At 34.4% G+C, this 24,206-nt stretch overlaps 1 protein-coding gene across 2 annotated transcripts; it reads left to right on the top strand.

The window, feature by feature from the left end:
• Positions 1-251: 251 nt before the first annotated feature.
• Positions 252-23,684, top strand: LOC120082898 (tRNA ligase 1). 2 transcript variants are annotated; one of them, XM_039038295.1, is made up of 27 exons: positions 252-458; positions 889-1,359; positions 5,075-5,125; positions 5,603-5,685; positions 6,141-6,240; positions 6,558-6,636; positions 7,151-7,274; positions 7,940-8,046; positions 8,384-8,515; positions 8,603-8,667; positions 8,813-8,965; positions 9,251-9,411; positions 9,533-9,564; positions 12,833-12,999; positions 13,556-13,635; positions 15,302-15,367; positions 15,475-15,764; positions 16,792-16,899; positions 17,811-17,908; positions 19,033-19,093; positions 20,096-20,172; positions 20,277-20,348; positions 20,429-20,505; positions 21,025-21,105; positions 21,577-21,679; positions 22,123-22,281; positions 23,028-23,684. In XM_039038295.1, the coding sequence occupies exons 1-27, from the start codon at positions 252-254 to the stop codon at positions 23,418-23,420; spliced, it is 3,597 nt and encodes a 1,198-aa protein (XP_038894223.1). In that variant the 3' UTR covers positions 23,421-23,684. The 2 variants fall into 2 exon arrangements, with proteins under 2 accessions (XP_038894223.1, XP_038894224.1); XM_039038296.1 differs by lacking the exon at positions 252-458 and having other exon boundaries at positions 1,194-1,359; positions 5,080-5,125.
• The last annotated feature ends 522 nt before the right edge of the window (positions 23,685-24,206 follow it).

Raw genomic sequence — 24,206 nt, 5'->3', positions numbered from 1 at the left:
GATTACAAACGTATAGAAATATAAGGAAATATCGAAATGTCTACATATATTTAGTACTATGGGAGTGATTATCCAACCGCTTGGGTGACTTATGCAATTTTCCCCATTTTATAAAAGCCTCAAGTCCCGAAATTTCGTTACAATGACACCACACCAAGCCTTGGCGAAAGCCGTGTGGAAGGAGCTCTCACTTCTCTGCAGTCTTCGACTTTCTCTCTCTATAACGATATTCATATAGCGCTTACACTTGAATGTCGGCGTCGCAGAGAATTTTCTGCGCTATAACTCTTCCTCACCCTCGTTTGTATGCGCCTTCGGCCTTCAATTACAGGGCCTTCCCCTTCATTTGCCACCCTCTTTCCCACTTTATCTTACCACGCTCTCTCACTCTCGCACCTTTAACTTCCTCCCCTTTCCCCCTTTCTCGTGATTCTCGATTCATCATGCCTTACAATCAGGTACCCATTTTTTTTCTTTGATGAATTTGGTGCAGCATTGATGTTTTTGGGTTGTGAATTTATGTGCTTGTGATGAGATGTCCATTTTTGTATCTGGGTATCTCAATTTGTTTTCATTAATGCTTTTGATGTTCATAACTGTTCCGTTTTGAATGCGGTAATCTGTTTTCTGTTGATGTTGAAGATGGATGGGCTTTGAATTTGTTATTTGTTATCTCTTCTCGACGCTTGATGATGAATGTTTTTACAATGCTGGCATGTAAAAAGGATGCGGTGCTAATTGGGTTTTTGTTTTTGTTTTTAATTTTTAAATACGCTTACCATATATGAGACACTTCAATTGTACTGCTTATGTCTCAAGGTATCGATAACATGTAATTATAATTTTATCTTTGGGATTATCTATGTTGAGTTTGATCTTGATTTGCAGCGAAAGGGTGGCCGTAGAGAACAGAAGTGGAAAGAGAAGGCAAAGGTTGATAGAAATTCTACAGAGTCAGAGGCTGCTGCTGAAGTTGTTACTAATGCACTCGGTAAATTGAGGGTCACTGAAAATGATCAACCTCATGTTCTTACTTCTAGTGCGCAGTTTGGAAATGCCCAGCTGACAAATCAGGTCACCCCTGGGCTTGCCCATAGAGCAGTTTGGAAACCAAAAGCGTATGGAACAACTAGTGGGGCTGCAGAGGTTGAAGGTGAAAAAGCACCTACCAATGGAACGTCAACCGAAAACAAAGGGAGCAACGCTGAACTGGCAGCACAGAACGGCGCCGTTGGCTTGAGTCAATTATTCAAGGGCAATCAGATTGAAAAGTTTACTGTGGATAATTCTACTTACACACGGGCACAAATAAGAGCTACGTTCTACCCTAAATTTGAGAATGAGAAGTCGGATCAGGAGGTATTTCTTTATTCAATGTGTTTCTTTTTGAAGTTACACTTGGACTCTGGATTTGCTTTCTTACACAGAATTATTTACTTTTAGCTCATTTGTTAGCTTGAGATTATTCTGCCTCCAAGATATTTTACCCATTCACCATGTCATTGGCTTGTCTAGGTATGTGTTTCTAGGTGCATGCTTGTGGTTGTGTACTTCTTTTGAATCTCTTGACCATCATCTTTGGGTCATTGGTGTTCCTTCAAAATCCTGGTTCCCAAGGCTTTTTAATATCTCCCCGCTAACAAATGTGGCTGTTAGTTCTTGTTGGGATTTATCATCAGGTTTATTCTTGGAAATTTCACTATTTTCAGTCTCTCTCGAATCTTTTGGCTTCTTCTTCTTTGATGCCCAATGGTCTGTTCAAATCATTATGGAAGTCAAAAAGCTCCAAGGAAATTATATTATTGTTTGGATATTGCTTAACGGAAGTCTTAATTCAAATGAAATTTTTCAAAGGAAGAATACGTCTCTATGGCTTAGGCCCTCGGTCTGTTTTATATGTTTTAAGGATGAGGAATATCTCATTTCTTCGCCTGGAATTCATCCTATTGTCTTGAACCTCGGTCTTTTGGGGGGACTTTAACTTTTCTTGGTGGGCCTAAGTTCGCTACAGCCTTAGGAGTTCAGCACTAGGTTTGTTTAACTTAATATTATCACCGAAGTTGCAGGCCTTTTGGATATTGCTATATTGTTTCAAGCCCTGTTGATGTATTTTATAATATTCTCACAGCTGTAGTTTATATTCTGCCTTTTGGTTAAGTGTTTTAGCCAAATCTTGATGTCCTTGTAGTTAGTTAATTGGTTATTCAACTTCTTGTTTTTATAATCTTGTCTTTCTTTAGTTACCGTTGGTAACTTTTGGAAGCTTAGGTTGTAAGAGAGTTTAGTATTTAAACTCAACTCTTCAAATCAATAACACATCTTTGAAGCATTTTTCAGACTTGAGTGTTATTATCTCTGTGTGATACCACTTATAGTATTCTTTTTTGGGTAGTTTGTTTGGAAAACTTATGCTTCATTGCCCCGCTTCTAAGCTTTGGTATTTGGATTTCTCCCTCTATGCCCCTTGTGTTTGGTCCACAGTGCATACAGAAGATTTTTCAAGGCATTCCATTTCGATGGATGGATCTTTTGGGTTCTACTCGTCTTCTAGACTCTTTTTGGCATTCTTCATAAAAGCTTTATGCTAATTATCATATTCAAGACATTTGCTTGTATTTAAATATTTTTCTTTTCTCCATTTAAGTTTTATATTGTCTCTATTATCTTATTACTCTTCTATTCTTTTTGGTATCGTGTATTTTTGAGCATTAGTCTCTTTTCATTTTATCAATGAAAAGTCTTGCTTCCTTTTAAAATGAAGGATGAGGAATCTCTCAACCACATCTTCTTTGAGTGTTCATATGCTCAACATTGCTGGAGGCTTTTATTTGATCTCTTCAATATTTGTTTGCTTTTCTCAAAGACTCTGAAGGGGAACGTTCTTCGGCTTTTTTGTAGCATTAGATGGACTTCACAAGCTTATTTGCTTTGGGTTAATGCAGTAAGGGTCTTGCTTTCCAAACTATGGTTTGAAAGAAATCAATGTATCTTCAAAAGTTCTTCCCAAAGTCCTATTGTTTGGTTTGATTCAGTCCATTTAAAGCAGCCTCTTGGTGCTGTCTCTCCAAATCTTTTGACGGGCTTACAATTCAAGATATTTATCGTTGATGGATTTCTTTTAGGACACTCTGAAGTGTTGTATCTTTGTTTCTTGATAATTTTCTTTGTTTCATGTTTCTATATTGTTATTTCTCTGGTTTATTCCTTTTCGTTTCTTCTTGTATCTCTGAGCATTAAGTCTCTTTTAATTTCCTTAATGAAAAATTTCATATCCTTTTCTTAAAAAAAAAAAAAAATGAAAAAAAACAAATAAGATCTACTAATAAAATAGTTCGGTGCCTTTCCTATTTAGGTCTTTCCCCAAGTCATAGTTCTAGGAGCTTTAGAGACTTACCCTTATTCAGTTTGGCCTTAGCGGCAACCTATTTTATGTACCTATTCAGAATCCCCAGTGTGTTTAGCAAGATTTTGGAGAAGTTGATGAGGGATTTCTTGTAGGAAAGGGTTTATTTTATTTTATTTTTTTATTTTTTTAAAATAATAATAATAATTTTTTAGAAATTTATTTTTAAGGTTTGACAAGAGGAAAGTCTCACATCTCATTAATTTGGAGGTGTTATCTAGGCCGTTGGACCTAGGATTAGTCATAGGCAATGTAAGAGCGAGAAACAAGGCCTTGTTGGCTAAATGACTTATGCAAATTCATCATGATTATGACACCTTATGGCACAAGCTTATTTTTACCAAGTATGGGCTTCATCCTGTTGAGTCCATCTTCGACTTCCTTGGGTTTCCACCACCTGTTGATGATTAGGGAAACAATACTGTCATGGCTTTGTTATTGTCTCGCTAGCTCCTGTTCGTCAAGTGACTCTATCTTTTCCTCTGTGTGGAGGCTAAAAATTCCCAAGAAATCTAAGTTTTTTGTTTGGCAGATTATGCATGGAAGAGTTAATTACCTTGGATTGGATTTTGGCATGAGGGTCCTCTTTGTCAGACTATTTTGATGTGTTTCTTGCACTAGGGCAGCAGAAAGCCGACCTCTCCAAGTCCTACCTAAGAACTTCACTTGAAGGCCTAGCTTCTTCAAGCCCATCTAAGAATTTCATTCTTCCCAGGAGATCTTGTTTCTTAATCTGATATCCCCAAAGACCTAATCCAAGTTTTTAGGGAGTCCCTTGGGACCACAACTTACCAAGAACCAAGAACCAAGAACCTTCCCACTGACAACCAGGAAGGTAAGGAGGCCTTAAAGATATAATCTCAAACATAAATGAGCAGGTCCCCACTTAGGAGCACCTGAGACCAAGCAAACTGACAATTGGTTAGAGGTGAACCTTGGCTTGAAGTCTACCTCCAAAAAAGGAATCCGTCCACCTTCTATAAAGCAGAAACCTATCTAACCATTACTTACCTTGCAATTAGACCAAGTAGACCTCCCATCATTAGCCAGGAGCTTCTTTTGCATGCGCCTATTTGTGTTAGGTTGGTTTCTTCACAGCTTTTGGGGCTTTGGACTGAGAGAAATAATAGAGTTTTAGAGATATGGAGAGATCTTGGGAGGAGGTTTGGCCAATCGCTACGTTTAATGCTTCTATTTTGGGTGTCAGTTTCTAAGGAATCTTGTAATTACATGCAAAGTCTTATTATTTTGAGTTGGAAACCTTTTTTGTATAGTTAGTTTCATGGCTCCTTTTAATAAACCATCTTGTCTACCCTTTGTTTTCCCTTTTGTAGTCGTTTAGAAAAATGGGAGCATGGTTTCTCATTTTTTTTGTGGATAAATGGATGGGGAAAATTCTCTTGTGAACCTTTTACTTTTCTTTTGGCTTCTATTGGACCTTTATCTTTGTGAAGCGTGCATCATGCCACCATATTTAATAAACCTTTCCTTTATGGAAAACAAAGAAGGTTATATGGTCATTCTGGGGCAATTTTAAACTTATAAGTTTTGATAAGGTGATTAGATTTAACTGTTTATTTATTTTATTAGATTGATATTTATTTCATTGTCAATGATTTGAGAATTTTGTTTCCTGGTAATATGTTTAATGTGTATATGATTTTATGTCAGATTAGAACAAGGATGATAGAGATGGTATCGAAAGGTTTGGCTACATTGGAGGTATAGAGATTTACCTGCATTTTTTTGTCAAGAATGCTTGAATGTTTATGGTGTTTAATGTTCCATTTATGATGGAGTTACTATGTAGTATTTAATGTCATTCACTCCCACATTGTGGATTTTAAACCTTCAACGATGGCGTATTAGTTTCGAAGTAGAAGTATATTGAACAATATGGACGTTGATTCAATTTGGGTGTTCTTTTGGTGACTACCCATTTTTTGAATTTTTATGCTTTGATACTGCAAAAGTGGGCCCATACTACCTTTCTTCTACAAGGTTTTTTGAATTTTTATGCTTTGATACTACTCATTTCATGATAAATTGATATATTTCTGTGAAAAATTTCATACCCCCCTGCCTTAGTTCTTCATTGCTTATACTCTCTGGTTATTGTGTCTAAGGGTAAAAGTATGTTGATTGTGTTCTGAATTCTATAAGCTGTTATTAGGTTATTCAACTTGGAAATTTCTACAGGTTTCACTAAAACACTCAGGGTCTTTGTTTATGTACGCTGGCCATGAAGGTGGAGCATATGCAAAAAACAGCTTCGGGAATATGTATGACAATATATGCCTTTTCTTTTTAATTCTTTTTTTGAAGGTGTATTGTATGCTGATTTTCCTAAATCCATTTTGATAAAGCCAGTAAGGAATTGAATTTGAAGTGGTACTCATGGTATTTTTTCTTGAATACGGATATTTACAAATGGTCATTGCATATAACTGTTCTGCCCCCACTACCTTCAATATCATTTCCATCATTATTATTTCATTTGTATTTTTTAGTATTAGAATAGGAGGATGTCATATATTCAGACTTCTTTTTGGAACTTGTTACTGTTTCCATTCTATTTCACCTTCAATATCATTTCCGTCATTATTATTTCATTTGTATTTTTTAGTATTAGAAGAGTAGGATGTCATTTATTCAGACTTCTTTTTGGAACTTGTTACTGTTTCCATACTATTTCACCACGTTTTCGAAGCTTTTCTGAATAAAATTCCACTTTCAGCTACACTGCTGTTGGTGTCTTTGTTCTGGGAAGGATGTTTCAAGAGGCTTGGGGAGCTGCAGCAGCAAAAAAGCAGGCAGAATTCAATGATTTCCTTGAGGTATTGTTAACATTAGAAAAATAATGATTTTGTATGTCTAAAGTTTTTAGCCTTGTTCCTTGCATCTTTTTTATGCCTTCTTGTTGATTGGTGCCCCATTTTTGTTTATATTGTACAAGTTTTATGTTTGGTTCTTTTTGATGTGGCTTTTTTCCCTTTACATCCTTTTGTTTCTTCCATTTTTCTCTATTAAAGCCTAAAGGATGGCTTTCCATGAAAAATAAAATGCTATGAGAATCTTGAATATGTTTATATTTGTTTTGTCATTTCACATCTCCTGGCAGCACTCAAATATCTTGCTACCTTTCTTCTTTTAGAGTAACCGCATGTCCATATCAATGGAGTTAGTAACTGCTGTTTTGGGAGATCATGGCCAGCGACCACGGGAGGATTATGGTAATATCAATTTAGAATGTTTAATTGTTTTGTTTCCTTTAAAAAATTTGAACTTTTAATTTATTACTCTTTCGTTTTAAATTCAGAAGGAGCTCCAAAATCTTAATATATTCAACTTGTACTGATTGTTTTTGGATTTAATTAAGAGGGAGTGCCAGAAGGAATTGTATGAACAATCTTTCCTTTGATAGGGATGGAATCTCACTCAAGATTTTTTCCCTTGATTCCTTTTAGTTATCTTTTGTATGACTGATGATTTGAAACTGGAGTAAGTCTTTACTTGAGCGTCCTTTTTTTATAGATTTTCAATAATTAAGCTGTTCTATTTGATGTTTGAGTTTTTATATATAATATTTCTCTTGACATTCTTCCTGCCCTCCAATCAAACTTATGGTTACTTTTTTCAACATTAGTCAGTTGTGTTTCCATTGAAGTTAATATTATTTTTATATTGCGCTTCTTTCTCAGTATATTGCATTAGGTTTTAAGTAGTGCGCTCTTTCATTTTGTGCAGTGGTAGTTACAGCAGTTACAGAACTGGGCAAGGGAAAGCCAAAGTTCTATTCAACTGCAGAAATAATAGCTTTTTGTAGAAAATGGCGCTTACCAACTAATCATGTTTGGTTATTCTCAAGCAGGTGATGGTCCATAACTTCATTTAATTTTCTTGGTATGAACAAATTTTTTCCGAGTCTCTACAACTCATTCACATTCTTTCTTTCATTTGAAGACTTGTTTTTAATATATATATATATATATATATATAGATGTCATGTAATTTCTAATTTTTGCACGACATGGAAAATTAGATTAAGGATTCTGTTTTAAAAAAAGTGACGATATCTTCACAGTTGCCGAACTCGTAAAACCTTCCATGCTTCTCAGATTTTTGACATTGAAATGCTACATTAACCTGTGCTTCATCCTTTTTTTTTTGTCCCAAAAAAGTGACTGAAGGTCTTTTAAGACTTATTTGGCAGCAATGAATTGTCTGAGAGTTATTTTATTCGTCATTAGCATTTAGTGCTTTATTAAATGTGTGTATCATCCAGAGCTCCAAGTGTTTCTTGCATGTAGCTACTTCTCTACTTTTGTTTACTTTCATGCAGGTTTTATTTTGATTTTGATTTGATTATATGACTTGAGTGCTCAAGTGATTTCTCTTTTAAACTCGGACGGTCTACTTTGAAAATAATGTGAATTTTACATTTTCTTAAATCTTGTAGTGTCTACTACTTCCTGTATGTTAATGTTAAACAACTATCTTCTGGCTCATGATCCTTTTCTTTTCTAACTTCTGAAGGAAGTCGGCAACATCTTTTTTTGCTGCATTTGATGCCCTATGTGAAGAAGGAACTGCTACTTCAGTATGTAAGGCTCTTGATGAAGTTGCAGAAATATCTGTACCAGGTATAGCTTTTGTCGGTTTAAATTTTTAGTAGTCAGGGTGGCATGTTATCCTCTTTCCAATTTGTATTCCTATTCATCCTGTTTTCTTTTGAGTCCTTTTGTCAAAGTTAATACGCTATCCCATTGAACAAATTCATTCAATGGATAGGTCTCTTTGCCTTACGCCTGTTCTATTATTCCATGACTTGCAGCTACGAACGTTAACAAGTTGTTCCTACTTTCTTGCGTGTTACTTATAAATTATAATCTTCTCATTTTGATGGACCCTGCAGTGTTCTCTCACTTTTGTTAAATCAGTTGAGAAGTTGATGATGATTGTCAACTGGAATTGGTGCAGGCACAAAAGATCATATAAAAGTGCAGGGTGAAATTCTTGAGGGTCTTGTGGCCCGTATAGTGAGCCATGAGAGTTCAAAACACATGGAGAAAGTATTGGAAGACTTTCCTGCTCTGCCAGACAACGAAGTAGGTATGGTTTTGCTACCGTTATTTTCTTTTAATCCTTTTCCATTGGCAACCTTCATTTTTTTTTTTTGTATACCCTGTTTTGTCTTAGGTGGACTTGATTTAGGACCGAGCCTAAGGGAAATTTGTGCTGCAAATAGGTCAGATGAAAAACAGGTAACAAAAATTCCTTGGCATGAAATATGATGGTTTTGTATGTTGATTTTTCACTTTGCATCTCACTGGAACAGAAATGGAATGATTCACCTGTTAGGCATCGTTTTTTTACTCTTATCTCTGCTTCTGTAAAATACAATTGCAGCAAATAAAAGCACTTCTTCAAAACGTTGGTAGTGCATTTTGCCCTGACCATTCTGACTGGTACGGTGATTCCCACTCAAGAAATGCAGACAGATCTGTTTTATCAAAATTCTTACAAGCCAACCCAGCTGATTTTTCAACCTCCAAATTGCAGGTTAGTCGTCACTTCATGTTAGGAAAATGAATTTTTATCTGTATTTGTGTTTTCTTTTAATACAAATGTTGCTTCATCTGCTCCAAGATCATTCGAGAACTGTTTTCCCTACCACTGTTTCACGTGTTGGTTATTTTGAAATTCCTTTTGAAGATTTTTTTTTGGTGGAAATGAAACATCATTCCCTCTTCCTCTGTTTTCATAAATTATTGATTTCGTTGGACATGCTACCTTCTTTATTAGCATCGAAATGAATTGATCATGAAGTACTTCAAATCTGCCCAGGAAATGATTCGTCTAATGAGAGAAAAACGACTTCCAGCTGCCTTCAAATGCTATCATAATTTCCACAAAGTTGGTTCCATATCAAATGACAACCTTTTCTATAAAATGGTCATTCATGTTCACAGCGACTCTGCTTTTCGGCGATATCAAAAAGAAATGAGGTACTGCTTGAGACATGCACTTTATTTTCATTTCCAGCGTGCAAAATAATTGTTCTGTTGGTATTGTTGAGCTACTGTCATGTTTTTATTAATTGTGCCAAATGTGTTGAACGTGTTTCAGGCACAAGCCAGGTTTGTGGCCATTATATCGAGGTAATAGCCAACCTTTCATAATGTTACTTCCTTTATCTTTAGATTTCAACTACCTTTATTCAAAGTATTTTAGGCATTCTCTTCAGTCTTCACACTTTTCTAGATGATGATCATGATTCCTAGATCTAATGTTTTACTCTGGTTTGTTTTGTTTATTATTAGTTGCTATTGTGAGCAGGGAAAAAATTGAACCCAAACAAAATTTTCATAAAAGATAGAAACGTTTCTTAAAAGATCAAGAAGAAAAAGCCTACCGGTGTGGTAGACAAAAGAAAAGTAAGAAACGTAGAGCAATTGAAATAGGCCTAAGTTATAAGTGTAGTCTTTTTGAACTTTTAGGGCTATGCTTTATAGTTATAACTTCTTGAACTTTAAAGAATTCTACTAAGATTCTAAACTCTCAATTTTGTATCTAATAGTAATAGGTCTCTATCAAATTTGGAATTGTATATGTCACAAACCTATTAAAAACAAAATTGAAAGGTTAGTGTTGGTGAATTTTGTGTCTAATAATTCCCTGAATTTTTAAAAATTTCAAATATGACAGTGACAAGTTTGACAAAATTACAAAATTGAAAATCCATAGATCTAATAGTACTTTTATAGTTCTAAAACTTTAGAGACTTATTCAGTCTGAATTCAAAAGCTTAGAGACCTATTTGACACAACCTTGAAAGCTTAGAGTGTGTTTGATTTGTGATTTGGTAACATAAATTTGAAAACAAGGACTCAATGAAAAACAAAGTTGTATTTTCATGTTTCCAATGTTTTTGGATGTGTTCAGTAGCAAATTTGAAGATTGGATTCTAATTTGGACAATTATTCAAAATGTGTTTCATAATATATTTATAGACAACAAAAATAGCTTTACTTACCCACTAAATATTAAATTAAATCTCAAATATTATTTATTAATTTAATGAACACATTTTTTGGTTATAAATTATGTAGGATTAATATTTTACAAAATCATATAATTTATATTATAGTGTACATATTTTATTTTAACAAAAGTAAAACGAGTTTATAATATGAAATACTCTATCTTGCGTAAGCTGGCCCGGACACTCATGGATATTAAAAAAAATTAAACACTATATTTATTTTTTTTAATGTAATTTTGCACTTCAATGTAAAATTCAAAATTTTTATGCACTAGAAACTTAAAAGAATTGGTTTTTGAATTTCTACTATATGGATCACGAAATTCAACCATTGTAAAAAAACAAATCTACTAAATAGATATTCGTTGAATCCATCTGATGCATTGAATCTGAAAAAGTTAAACAAAATCTTGATTGCATATCAAATAGGCCCTTGATAGATTTATTAGACATAATGTTGAAAGTTAAAGATATATGAATATAACCTTGAAAGTTTGTAAAGTAGCCTGTAAAGAACTAAAAACTTTAAATTTACGAAAATACTCTCCAATTATCACAATTAAAGCAATGATAAAAAATTAAATTTGTTGTAACCCCTCCACTTAGACTTTTGTTAGTGGTGATTTAACATAATATCATAGAGCAAGAGGTGGTTTCTTAGAACCGTTGTAATTCCATATTCTTATCAATTGATGTTGATAACCTTGGACATATATATATATTTGAAATGAAAACTAGACTTTTCATTGAAATAATGAATTTTAGGTCCTTAGCTCAATGGTAGAGTAGAGCATTTGACTGCATAAAGAATGAGTCTAATGCTCAAAGTACCTGACTGGAAATAAAAAGGAAAAACTTCAAACTTGCCAATACAAGGATAGAACCAAATTACTCTAAAGCTCTGAGGAAGAATTAAAAACATTCCAATTGAATGCACATCTGAAGATGAATATTCAGCAAAGTGCTTAGATAGAGAACAATGTGATAAGACTATAACTTGAACAAACCCGAAACACTTAGAAAACAAGCTTCTACTACAAAGCTCACAAAGATTGAGCCTGAATTTAAAGAAGGGCCAGCTAAAAAAATGATTGATGAAGTTCCAGAATCAAAGAAGAGACCAGCTTCCTCCAACAAACCGACTAATAGCACCTTCCAGAGAAAATAAGAAGAAATTTTCAATCATCAACTAACAAAGATTAACCTATCAACTTAATCTTTTGGATTCTGTGGTGATTCAGTAATCATAAATATCATTGCAAGACTACTCAACATAAACAGCGGATAGAGAACACTATTGTCGAGGATTTAAATTTAATCAAATCAGCACATTCTCATTTGGGAATTTGTCTTCAAATTTTCAATGATTTACTCACACCATATTAATGGAAGAGGATTTTAACTTTGTTTATCTTAATCATCTTGGCATTAAGAGGAAGAATAGGAAAGCAAGGGATGTGGCCTCTCTTTTGGTCGTGCTTGAGGGGGTTGTCTTTAGACAAGGGAGAAAGGATGTCAGGGTGTGGATTCCCAATCCTTAGGAGGAATTTTCGTGTAACTCGTTTTTTTTTGGTAGCCTTCTTGATCCTTCTCCCTCATGTGAGTTGGTCTTTTTGCTCTCTGGAGGATTAAGATTCCAAGGAAAGTTAAGTTCTTTACCTTGCAAGTTTTACATGGAATATATAACACTTTAGTTTGGCTTGTAAGTTGGTCCGCTTTTCTGCATTCTCTGTCGGAATGCGGGGGAAAATTGGAGCACATTCTTTAGAGCTGGGAATTCGCGAGAACTGTTTGGAGTGACTTCTTTCAGACTTTCTGGGCATGTCCAACATTGGGCTTTTTGGTTTATTTGCATTATCTTGCTTTTTATGTATCATTGTATTTTAAGCCTTAGCCTCTTTTCATTTCATCAACGAAAAGTTTTGTTTCCGTTTAAAGAAAACATGACTTCTTTCAAACGTTTGGTTGCTCGTCATAGGGAACCATGGATGAAGAGATAAGACTTTTGGGACAAATTTCATATCAATATAGATGGGTTTATGAGGCTGTTTGATAATGTATATGTGGGTGGAGTTTATAGTTGAATTTATTTTTGGGAAACTTTGGAGGAAATAATAGAATAAATATTTATGATGTATGTAGGGATCAATTTATATTTTTTTACTTAGTCTGTCGTAAGTGTTTCCCAATTTCCTCTTTCCTCATCTGCACTCTGTAAACTCTCCAAGCTAGCTTCTATTGTAACATCTTCATCCTCTTTAGTAAAAATTTGTTTCATTAAGAAGAAAAAAGAAAAGAAGAGAAATAAGATATGCTGTATCGAGCTTTTCGACTGTTCTGAACTGTATAGCAGACTTCTTGCTCACAATTTCATGTGTTCCCAGGCTTTTTTGTTGACATCAATTTATTCAAAGAAAACAAGGACAAGGCTGAATTAGTGAAAAGTAAAAACAATTTGATGGAGATTGAAGGCAATGGAACCTTAGGAAGAGATGGATTTGCTGATGAAGATGCAAATCTGATGATAAAACTGAAATTTCTTACATATAAGGTATTTTTGATTTAATTTGCCTAGTTTAAGTTATCTTAAAAGCATAAGAAGTAAATAGTTTACCTCATACAAGAGCAGGACTTTCTTGTAGGTTCTTTTTCTTTTGTTCCTTCCAGGTGCATTTCATATTGGGCCAGTTTTGTTGTCCATGATGTGGTTCCAACCCCCCCAACCCCCACCTTTTTGGAAAATAATATACGGTTCAATAGATATTGGCCATTGGTGGGCCATCCTTTTGGGTCATGATGTAAACTGTAAACATCACAAGCCTTCCATTTTTAATTCTTAAATCCTAATCGATTGATGTAGTAATGCTAATTTTAGTTGAGTGTAGTGGTTACAAGGCTCTTTGATTTAATCAAGAACCATGAGGTCTGAAATCTGAGATATTGAATCAACAAGTCTCAGAGCACTGCATGTTCTAGGGTTTAGGTTGGAATTGGATGAATATGGAGACTGAATTAAAAAATGAATTGTTTAGGTGTACTTTTTGTTGGGATTGCTATTAACAAATTGCTTAATTGAGTAGTCTGAACTATTTATATTTCTCTCTTAGCTGCGGACTTTTTTGATTCGTAATGGCTTGTCAATTCTCTTCAAAGAAGGTCCAGCTGCATACAAGGCCTATTACTTGAGGTATGATTAATTGATTTGATGAGGATGGGCATGCCATACACGTAAATTTAGAAATGAATCTATAGTTGAGGGAGGGAAATTGTAGACTAATAACTTTATGCATGGTGCAAGTGGATGGATGGGGCTACTGTCCTTCACTCCTCCACTCAGTTCAAATACACAACCAAGTTGCAAACATGGAAATCTTTTTTTCTTTTCCAGATCATTGCTTCTAGAATTGTGTTATTCATCATTAAGTATGAGGTCTCTTGTGCAAACATTTTTTTTCCATGAGAAACGTACTTTCATTATCAAGAGGAAACATACAAAAAGAGGGGAGATGGGGTATCACTACACACCAACATGTTATAAAAAGAAGCCCAACTGGTGCAAATATGAGTTAGCTATAAGTATAAAAGAATTTAGAAGACCAGGAAAAAGAAAAGAAGTAACCAAATCCCAAAAGATGTCACCGTTAGTTTCTTGACCATAAAAAGTTCTAGTATTTCTTTCAGACCAGATCCTCCAAAGGAGGGCAAAGACTGCATTTGACCAAAGGATTTTGGTATGGGCAAAAAACTGAGTGAAGAACCATCTAAAGCTTTGTTGGGCCTAACACCACGGTAAAATGAGCAAATTGAACAACCACCCCAGCAAATAACAAAGTGCAAAAGAAGGAAGGTACGTAAACTAAAAGATTCCTCAATGTTTATACAAAGAACACATTAATTGGGAGAAAGGGCAGAATTTCGGATAATTCTTTGGATTCTACAGTATTCAGCCTCTCAAAAGAGAATATCAACAATTTAACCTTCACCTTCTTAGGACATGAAGCTTTCCATATAAGATTAGAATTTTGCCAATTCAAAGCTGCATGTTTCACAATTAGCTTAGGAGAAAAGGACTTAATGGAAAAGGAGCCATCATTTTCCAGCATCAACAAATTCACATCATCCCTGTTATTTGGCCTAAAAAGATTGAAGCTTCATCAAGAGAGCAGCCCATTCATCAAACTCTGCATCCAAGATGCTATATACTACAGAGAAGGGGGAATAAGTTTACCATTGTTCAAAATGGAGACAGATTGTAGTTTTAAGGCAAATCCACATCCAAGATCTTCATTTCTACCCAAGGCCTTTTCTTTCCCAACAATACATCCCAAAAGAAAAAATCCATTAGATCATAGGCTTTCACAAAATTGATCTTAAATATAAGACCCTCCAACTTCACGTTCTTATAATCTATAATAGTCTTGTTCACAATGAGGATTTTATCCATAATTTTTCTACATACCACAGACGCTCATTGATATTCCAAGGGTCTATGGAGAGTTTCCCTAAGTCATTCGGGCCAGAAGCTTAACAATGATGTTATAAAGGATAATGATAAGGCTAATAGGTCTAAAATCTTTGACCTAATCTTGGGGATGAGGCAAATAAAACTTCCATTCATGGACTAATCGATGATGCTCCTCTTGTAAAACTTTTCCCAATTCTTTCTTTAAGTTCTTGTGCTGATATTTGAGAAATTTGAATTGAAATTAATAGTAAGAGTTTAAAAATGTTGAAGAGGACTTGGAATTTCCTTAGTGCATTACTGTATTTTGTCTAACCACTCATTATTACATTAGTATTACTTGTGAACGTGTGTTGTTTTCTCTTCTGTATACTTTATTTTAATAATGTAGGCAAATGAAGTTGTGGGGTACATCAGCCGGAAAACAAAGGGAGCTCAGCAAGATGCTTGATGAATGGTAAGTATACAATTATTGGTTCTTGGGCTGCTTTCTTGTTCCACTAGAATTGTAGGTACTTCACAGGGAAAAATAACGAAGTTGATGATATACTTTTAACATGATAGGGCTGTATACTTGAGGAGGAAGTATGGAAATAAACAGTTGTCATCGGCTACCTATCTTAGTGAAGCGGAACCTTTTCTTGAACAGTATGCTAAACGCAGTCCTCAGAATCAGGCTCTTATTGGATCTGCTGGAAATTTAGTTAAAGCAGAAGATTTCTTGGCCATTGTCGAGGAAGGAATGGACGAAGAGGGTGATCTTCAGAAGGAGCAGGAGGCAGCACCATCAAGTCCAATGCTCTCTGGGAAGGATGCTGTGCCAAAAGCGGAGGGTTTAATCGTGTTTTTTCCAGGTTATTATTTGGCTAATTGGCTAGGCTTTGTTTATTTCCAATGTTGTGAAGATTTTTGTGGTCGAGTTTTTCATGTCCAAATTTAGTTAGCTAGGTAAGGATTATGGATTATCTTGGTGGAGGAACTTCATACTTCCATAATTATATGTAGTGTGTTAGATGATATAATATTAAATTTACCTTCACTCATCAATTTAAGCTTTTGAGTCAATTGGTGATTTAAGATTGTATTAGAGCAGGTGATCTAGAAGGTCTTGTGTTCAAACCCCTACAATACTATTTCTTCTCCAATTAATATTGATTTCCACTTGTTGGGTCTTCTACATATTTCAAGCCCACAAGTGAGGGAGAGTGGTAGATATAATATTAAATTTAACTTTACCTATTAGCTTAAGCTTTTCGATCAATTGGAGATTTAAGAGTGTGTATTTTTGTCATGTTTTAGATAAGGCTGCCTGAACCTAGTTCTTCTTGTAGCCATGTCCATTTGCATTTGGACTTTTCTTAAGCATATAACAGTTGTATGGGTATGCTGTCTAGTACTTTTAATTTGTGGTAAAAGAATTAAGAGAACTATTCTACCCATTGACGTTTCAACAATATTTAATCACTTCAAGTGAAGACATTAAAGTATGGGTTGAATGCAGTTTGAGCTAAATGAGTACATTTATTGTTGGTTGTCATTTTCCCACATCCTCCAATTATAAAGCTACAAAAGTTCAGTTGTTACACTGTATCATATTGAGGTTTACAAATAAATTTATTGTTTCGATGTGGAAATTCTTTGGTAGCTATTTTTATTGCATTTTGACTCTTACAAGATGCTGTTGTTTTGGATCTTGAGGTGACCCTCAGATGCATTACACATTTTTTTTGCATTCAGTTAATTTTAGCTTGGTACGATTTATGAAATACATAGATATTGTCTAGTGTATCATGTATCATTTTTTTATGGTTTAACCAATTTCTCTGGTTATAAATTTTTTATAGTTCACTTTTATATGTTGCTTTGAACCTCAATTTACAGGAATTCCAGGCTGTGCAAAGTCTGCTCTTTGCAGAGAGATACTGAATGCTCCAGGAGCACTTGGAGATGATCGACCAGTCAATACTCTAATGGGTGACCTGATTAAAGGTATTATTTGAATTCCTTGACTCTTCACAGATTCTACGCTAGCAATTTCAGATGTTCCCCCAATGTGCACACACACACAACCAAAAAAGAAAGAAATAAAGGAAGGAAGAACAACTCTCACTAAGAGTAAGCCTTTACTTTAATCCCATGGCAAATAGGTTGTTACTCTTTTGGCATTAATTGTCTTCACAGAGCCTTTCTTTCTATTTGAAAAATGCTCTGCTGAGTTGTAAGTATAATTCTTTCTAGTGGTCAACTCCAGAAAGCATGCAAGCTTAATTAGTAAGAAGCATTGAAGATTATTGAAAAGCTAAATGAAGAGTTCGAAGAGTTTGGATAGATTTTTACAGTAGGGTTTGTATTTTATCTTTCTCGAGTTTGATAGATTTTTTTTTTTTTTTTTGAATGAAATGATCCAATGAGATACAAAAGGGGGACCCAATTAAAGGGTATAGAAACGTTTCTCCAATTTGTAACAAGGGAAGTTAAGTTGTTAGAAGGTTGTAAATGTTTCTACCAGTTCAAAATAAAGTTCATTTTTTTTTTTAAAAAAATATTATTATTTTTTTAATGACGCTTCTTAGCCTTTGGAAGTTTGAGTTTTTTCTTGTTGAGAGAAAAATGTATAGCCCACAGGTTCCAGGATTGGGTTTTTGGGCCTTCTCAAGGTGTTTAATTTGTAGTTCATTCTAACTTCCTAATTGCTTTGGTCAATCTAAGCTTGCTTTTCGTTCTTGAAGCTAGTGAGAATATATATTGCTTTGAAAATATGGACATGCGCTTTTTGGATTTGGAAGAATGTAATTGCTGTTGGGAGATTGCATTTTTCTAATGCTGAAAATGCTTGATTAAGAGTATTAGACATAATTTTGAATAATTTAACTTGTTTCTTATATATTTAATATGTACAGGAAGATATTGGCAGAAGGTTGCTGACGAGCGTAGGAGAAAACCATACTCCATAATGCTTGCAGACAAAAATGCACCAAATGAAGAAGTGTGGAGACAAGTAATGTTCTTGTTCTTGACCCTAAATAGTAAACATTGATTCAGTGAACAGAGCAGGAGGAATATAAAATGAAGTGTCCAATGTTAGCCTCTTCTATCAGATAATTTGGTTACTAATTCAATTCCCTTGCTTCAGATATTGCACAGTATTTTAGCATTTTGTCTCTATCTCTACTATTAACTTTTTATTTGGAAATAATACTTCAGATTATTAAAAAATATACCAGAAGAAAGTAGGACGAGTCTTAGAATGTTCTAGTTGCTGCTTGTAATACTCAAGTTCCTTGTTTCTCTGTGGCCTACAGTACAAATATTCCAGTGATATGTAACTTGTGGGGATAGCATTTGATTTTAATGTTGAAGGATATTCGTTGGTTCTTTTCTTGTCATCTTAATCCTTCAGAAGAAACTTATTAAGGCTGTTATCAAACTTGGTATTTGATATATGGCTAGGAATGGTCCAATTAATTCACAGAACTTCTTCGGTGCATGTAACTGGACCATTTCTTCATTAGCATATTGCATTTCATAATTATTTATTGTCCATTTTGGTGCTATGTTCAAACATTTAGTCACTATTGATGTTATACCTATTTCATATTTACAGCTTGTGGATGAACCTGATAAGACCACTTTTATCACATCTTCAACCTGATGGACCTTAGTCCTTGCAATCAAATCTGCACCTTGGAATAGGATAATTGAATCTATTTCAGAATTTTCTTGATAGTCCACTTTTATTACAACTTAAATATCACATTTTGTTAAAGGAATTTTAAAAAGCTCTCCACTCGATTGAAGTTAGCATATGTTACAACGTAGTTAACTTTTTTCATTTTGACATTTGAATATATTTGTTGCTTTACTTTCTTATAGAATTGATTGTTTAAACACAGGATATGTCAATCATGATCGAATGTCTTATTTTCTGCTATATTTTGTATTCCTTTTAAAATAGATGAGCATTTTCTAGTAGTACGTTGCTATTGCGCCTATTTTCGGAAAGAGCCCCATCTATTTTTTGATGGGAGAGGCCAAAAGATCGTGTTAGTTTCTGAGGATGTTCTGTTTTTGAACTCTATGTTTCTATTAAACTCCTTACAAGGAACTGCTAAATTTGTGCAGATTGAAGATATGTGTCGTAGCACTAGAGCCTCTGCAGTTCCAGTTGTACCTGATTCTGAAGGTTATTATCATTTGGATGCTTATAACATTCAATTCCTTGTCTCATGATATGTGGGGACAAGTTTTCTTTTAAATTTTTAGTCGTTTGAAACTTGCTTTATCAACAGCAAGTTCATGGACTATATTAATATTGTGATACTGATGGCTTTTCTCATTCACCAATGAAATCAACAATTTCCTTCTAGAAAATTTGATGGGGATGGTTTTTGAAAAAAGTTGATTTTAAACCTGGATGCAATTCAGGCAATTGAACTTGAACTTGTGAGGAGAACTGAGAAATGATTCATATGAATCATAAATAATTTGGTGGTTCTGGTTCTGGTTTAATAAGTTTCCAGCCTCTTAGACAGTTCTGCATGCTTTTTGAGGACTTCCTACTAAATTTTGTTAACGTCTAAATTATAAATATGAATTAAAATAAAAATATGCTGTGGTATAATCAGAGATGATGCTGTTTGAAAATGCTTTGTTGTGGAATAGAAAACAGGGGGGAGTAAATGTTGGAGAGAAATTAATGATAATAAAGGAAAAAAGTTGAAAGAAAATTAGTGATGCGTTAAAGGTTGGCTTTTCTTGCAACTGTACGCATCTACATGCTTGCAGACACATATAAACCGTGAAGAAAAAGAAAAGAGAAGATACCTGAGGCTGCCATACCTAATTATGCTCAAGAAATAAAAGGAAATTATGGAGAGCATGACTGATCTGAATATATAGGAAAGTTGAGAAAATAAGGAATGAATCTGGAAGAAAACACAATAATTGTCTCTAGCAAAGCCACAGCTTCCAACTCATCGTCTCTTACAATAGTGTTTTCTTCATGGCATTGGGGAGGTTATGCTCAAAATTCTGTTGTATGTAGATTATGTTGCGAATCTTGTGTTGTTTAAAGGGGATTGTGCCTATTGACATCATAACATGCCTTTGCCGGAAACTGTTGTTTTGGTTACTTACCATCAACATTTCACAGAATAGTTATCATTTATTGTTCCTGAATGTGCAGGAACTGATTCTAACCCCTTCTCTCTTGACGCACTGGCTGTCTTCATGTTCCGTGTGCTGCAAAGAGTTAACCATCCAGTATGCGCTCTATGTTGATATTTCAAACTGTAGAAGTGCCTCATTCATCATTGATTAGGTTGTTCTCTTTCTAATGATTTTACTAATGATCCGTAATTCTGAAGGGAAATCTCGACAAGGCATCCCCTAATGCAGGCTATGTCCTACTAATGTTTTATCACCTTTATGAGGGCAAGGTGTGAACATTTCTCATTGCTCCATTTCATGCGGGGTTTCACTTTTAGTATCTTGATTATTTTTCTCTAATGCTTTTCAGAGTCGCAGAGAGTTTGAAGGTGAGCTTATTGATCGTTTTGGGTCTTTGGTTAAGATTCCATTGCTGAAATCTGATAGGTATAAGAACTCATCCTCAGCACTGGCCTTATTTTTCATTATTTCTACGTCCCTATATGTTAGAATTTTTTTGAAGTTTCACCCTTTACTTGTCTTAATGATGAATAGTTATTATGATTATTTTTCTTTTCCATTATTTAAATCCTTTTGCAGTTTTTTTTTCCCTTTGGTTTCGTCTTCTCATTTCCAATTATTGTTTTTAAACAAAATAACAAATTAAAATTAAAGAGGGAATCAAAATCTATACCATGAAAAGGCAACCTATTTTCTAGAAATTTCATAAGAGAGTAAAATTTACTCATATTTTTTACATGTGGTCTTTGCTCGAAAAAGGTTTCCACCCTGAGCCATTTTTCTTTAATGATCTATCTTAAATCAGTGTAACTAGCATCTTTATTTTATAGATTAAAGTTTATATGACAAATTGCAGTGCTCTTTTTTTTTTTTTTTTTCAATGCAAAATACTGAGAATGTCTTTGCAGTTTGTAGATCTAATATTTTTCTGTACTTGGACTGCAGGAATCCTTTACCAAATAATTTGAAGACTATCTTAGAGGAAGGATTAAGCCTGTATAAGCTCCATACTAGTAGACATGGAAGGTTGGTGGCTTGTTCAAGTATTTATAGATGTTATTGTTATTGTTTAACTGTTAGGCCACCAATAATGTACACCAATATCAGAGGAAGAAGAGTAAGGGTAAGATAGTAAGTGAGGGGGAGACGAGTCTGTTGCGTCAGGAGGAGGGATGAGGGGGGTCCATTCTTTCAGGAGGAGGGATGAGGGGACCATTTAGTTGTTAACTCAGGGCGAGAGGAGTATGGAAAAGTTTGGCTGTTTTCATTTTCATGCTTTTGGTTTTCAAGAAGTTTCTTGCAGAGAGTCGTTCATAGGCTGTTAGTCTTGTAAAGCCTTAGGGCTGTTTCCATTTTTGATGTATCAATACATTGTAAGGAGATACCTTACATTAGCTTTGTTGACTGGAAGTTTCTAGCATAGGAATATCAATAGATAATGTGCAATATGTTTTCTTGTCAGCCACCTCTTATGCATTTGTCTGGAATCTTTTGCAGGGTGGATTCCACCAAAGGTTCCTATGCGAAAGAATGGACCAAATGGGAAAAGCAATTGCGAGAAACTTTGTTTGGTAACACTGAGTATCTCAATGCTATTCAGGTGCATTTTACTTCTCTTTAAAAGATCAAAATTTTTGTCCATGCTTCAAACTCAATTTAGTTTGTATCAAAATCAAACGAAAGCTTTAAAAAACTTTTATTTTATTCTCTTTTTGAGTTAAACGATTGTTTGATGACCTTATTCACGTATAAAGTGTTTTGGAAATTTCGGCTAAATTTCAAACACCTCAAAATTTGAACTTTGGAAGTTAATTCTGTTTTGCCTTGGCTATAGGTTTTTTTCTCTTACTAATATTTCATCAACCATTAAATAAAATAAAAATAAAAATAAAAATAAAAACAATGCTCATCTTTTAAAAAATTGAAAAACTGAAGTAGAATGGGTATCATGGACCTAAAGGTGCAAGTTTTGGCAACGCTAGTTTCTAAGTTAACCATTTTTTGATCAAGACCTTAATAAAATAATCAATGTTAATTACTCAGGTTCCATTTGAGTTTGCTGTTCAAGATGTCTTGGAGCAATTAAAGAAGATTTCAAAAGGCGACTTTAAAAGCCCTATTACAGAGAGGAGGAAGTCTGGGGCCATAGTGTTTGCTGCTGTCAATCTCCCTGTTCAGGAGATCCAAAATCTTCTTGGCACTGTAAGTGAATATGTGTATGAGCCACTCCGGCTCCCACCACCAGTTGGTTCATGGATATTTTTTTGACATGAACTTACTAGTTTATTTTCTTAAAAAACCATCAGAGCCCTCAAAGCTTAAACTAGCTCATAGGTTATGGTATAGTTAAGTCTTTTATATATACACATTCTTAACACTCCCTTTCACTCATTTGGAAATTGTTCAAGACCCAACGATTGATTATGAACAGAAGACTTCTCTTCTATAATATCTTGTCCAACTTCAACTAAATCCAAAAACTCAAGCTGATAGGTTATAGTATATTTAATTTTCTGTACTTCCCTTTCAGTAAAGTTTGCTAAATTAGCTTCTAAAGCATCCTCCCGTTTTCTAACAGACCATTGCATGTTATTTGAAGTACCTTGCACAGTTGCATAGTCTATTACTGAAACAGAGTGGATAAAGATAATGTGGGAGGAAAAAGAATAGTCTGTCATAGAAAAATATATTGAAAATTTTCTGGTTAAAACTTGACATATGCTTAGACTTTTACTGCTTAAATTTTGTTTACTGCTTTGGACAGACATCAGGGGATTAAGTCATGGTGCAATTTGCAATTTATTTATTGATCTGCTCCATTATCATGAAATTAAGCACATAGAACAATATCATTTAAATTTGTATCCATTATTTATATGTATTCTCATCATATGCACGAGACAAATCTCACTATGTGAATCCTTATATTTTCCACCATTATTGTACAGTTGGGCAAGAAAAATCCCCGTGTTGAAGCATTCCTTAAAGAACACTACAAGGACTATACACTTAAAGGGGCTCACGTCACACTCGCACACAAGAGAAGCCATGGTGTTAAGGGTGTAGCTGACTATGGCATCTTCGAAAACAAAGAAGTTCCAGTCGAGCTGACAGCCCTACTTTTCTCAGATAAAATGGCAGCCTTTGAAGCCCGCCTTGGCAGCATTGAGAATGAAAGAGTGATTTCCAAAAATGAGTGGCCCCATGTAACATTATGGACTAGAGAAGGGGTTGCAGCCAAAGAAGCTAACGCCTTACCACAGTTAGTATCGGAAGGCAAAGCAACTCTTGTTGAAATCAACCCTCCCATTAACATTTCAGGCACGGTGAAATTCTTTTAGCCTTTCCCTCTATTCATTTCTCTGCATTCTCAAGTTTGATAGGATAGAAATAAAATGGACAGGAAATGTCCAAGGCATTAAATTTTGCTTGCTGAGGTTTTTAGTTACAGTTGATAAGAAGTTTTGTAGAATTTCTCTATGACAAAATTTTGTATGTACAGGCCACTTTGATCTACCTCAAAACAGGTTGAACTTTGTTTATATGATTAAGTTGGAAATTTTGTCATTTCAATATATATATTTTTTTCCATTTGAGTCTAACAATTATGGGGTGATGATAGGTATTTGGAATGGTAAGTGGTGTCTTATTGACTAAGCTATATCCGAAATTTGCTATAATATAGATTTTGTTTTATAGCTTTTAAGAGCATTTTTTAAGTTTGAGAGGATGGAAAACATGTAAATAAGAATCTACTTTCCATCAGGCCTGTGGCTGCTGCCTTAAATCCTGTAGCTCATACTAACAATACTATAAATTTGCAGACAATCCAAATTTGAAGGGGAAGGTCCTTCGTTTTCTTTCTTTGTTGCTTTGTAAGAAGAAATTATTCAATGTGGTTATAGTTTTTTTACTGTTGGATATAGAGAGTATTATTTTAAATTAAAGATTTCTTGAAAGTACAATATTATAATTGGACAAACATTTGAAAGTACAGAGACTAAAATAAAATATAGAGACGAAATTGTTATTTAAACTTAAATTTTTAGTCCATATCTAATGAGTCATTTTTGGAAGAAATGTACACCAGCATTGACAGCCATTTTCGAATGTTTATCCATTTTTTT

Source organism: Benincasa hispida, chromosome 8 (genome assembly GCF_009727055.1).
Source record: "Benincasa hispida cultivar B227 chromosome 8, ASM972705v1, whole genome shotgun sequence".
Taxonomy (NCBI): Eukaryota; Viridiplantae; Streptophyta; class Magnoliopsida; order Cucurbitales; family Cucurbitaceae; genus Benincasa; species Benincasa hispida.
The sequence above is the reverse complement of the archived record's forward strand: the minus strand, read 5'-3'. Positions and strand labels throughout refer to the sequence as shown.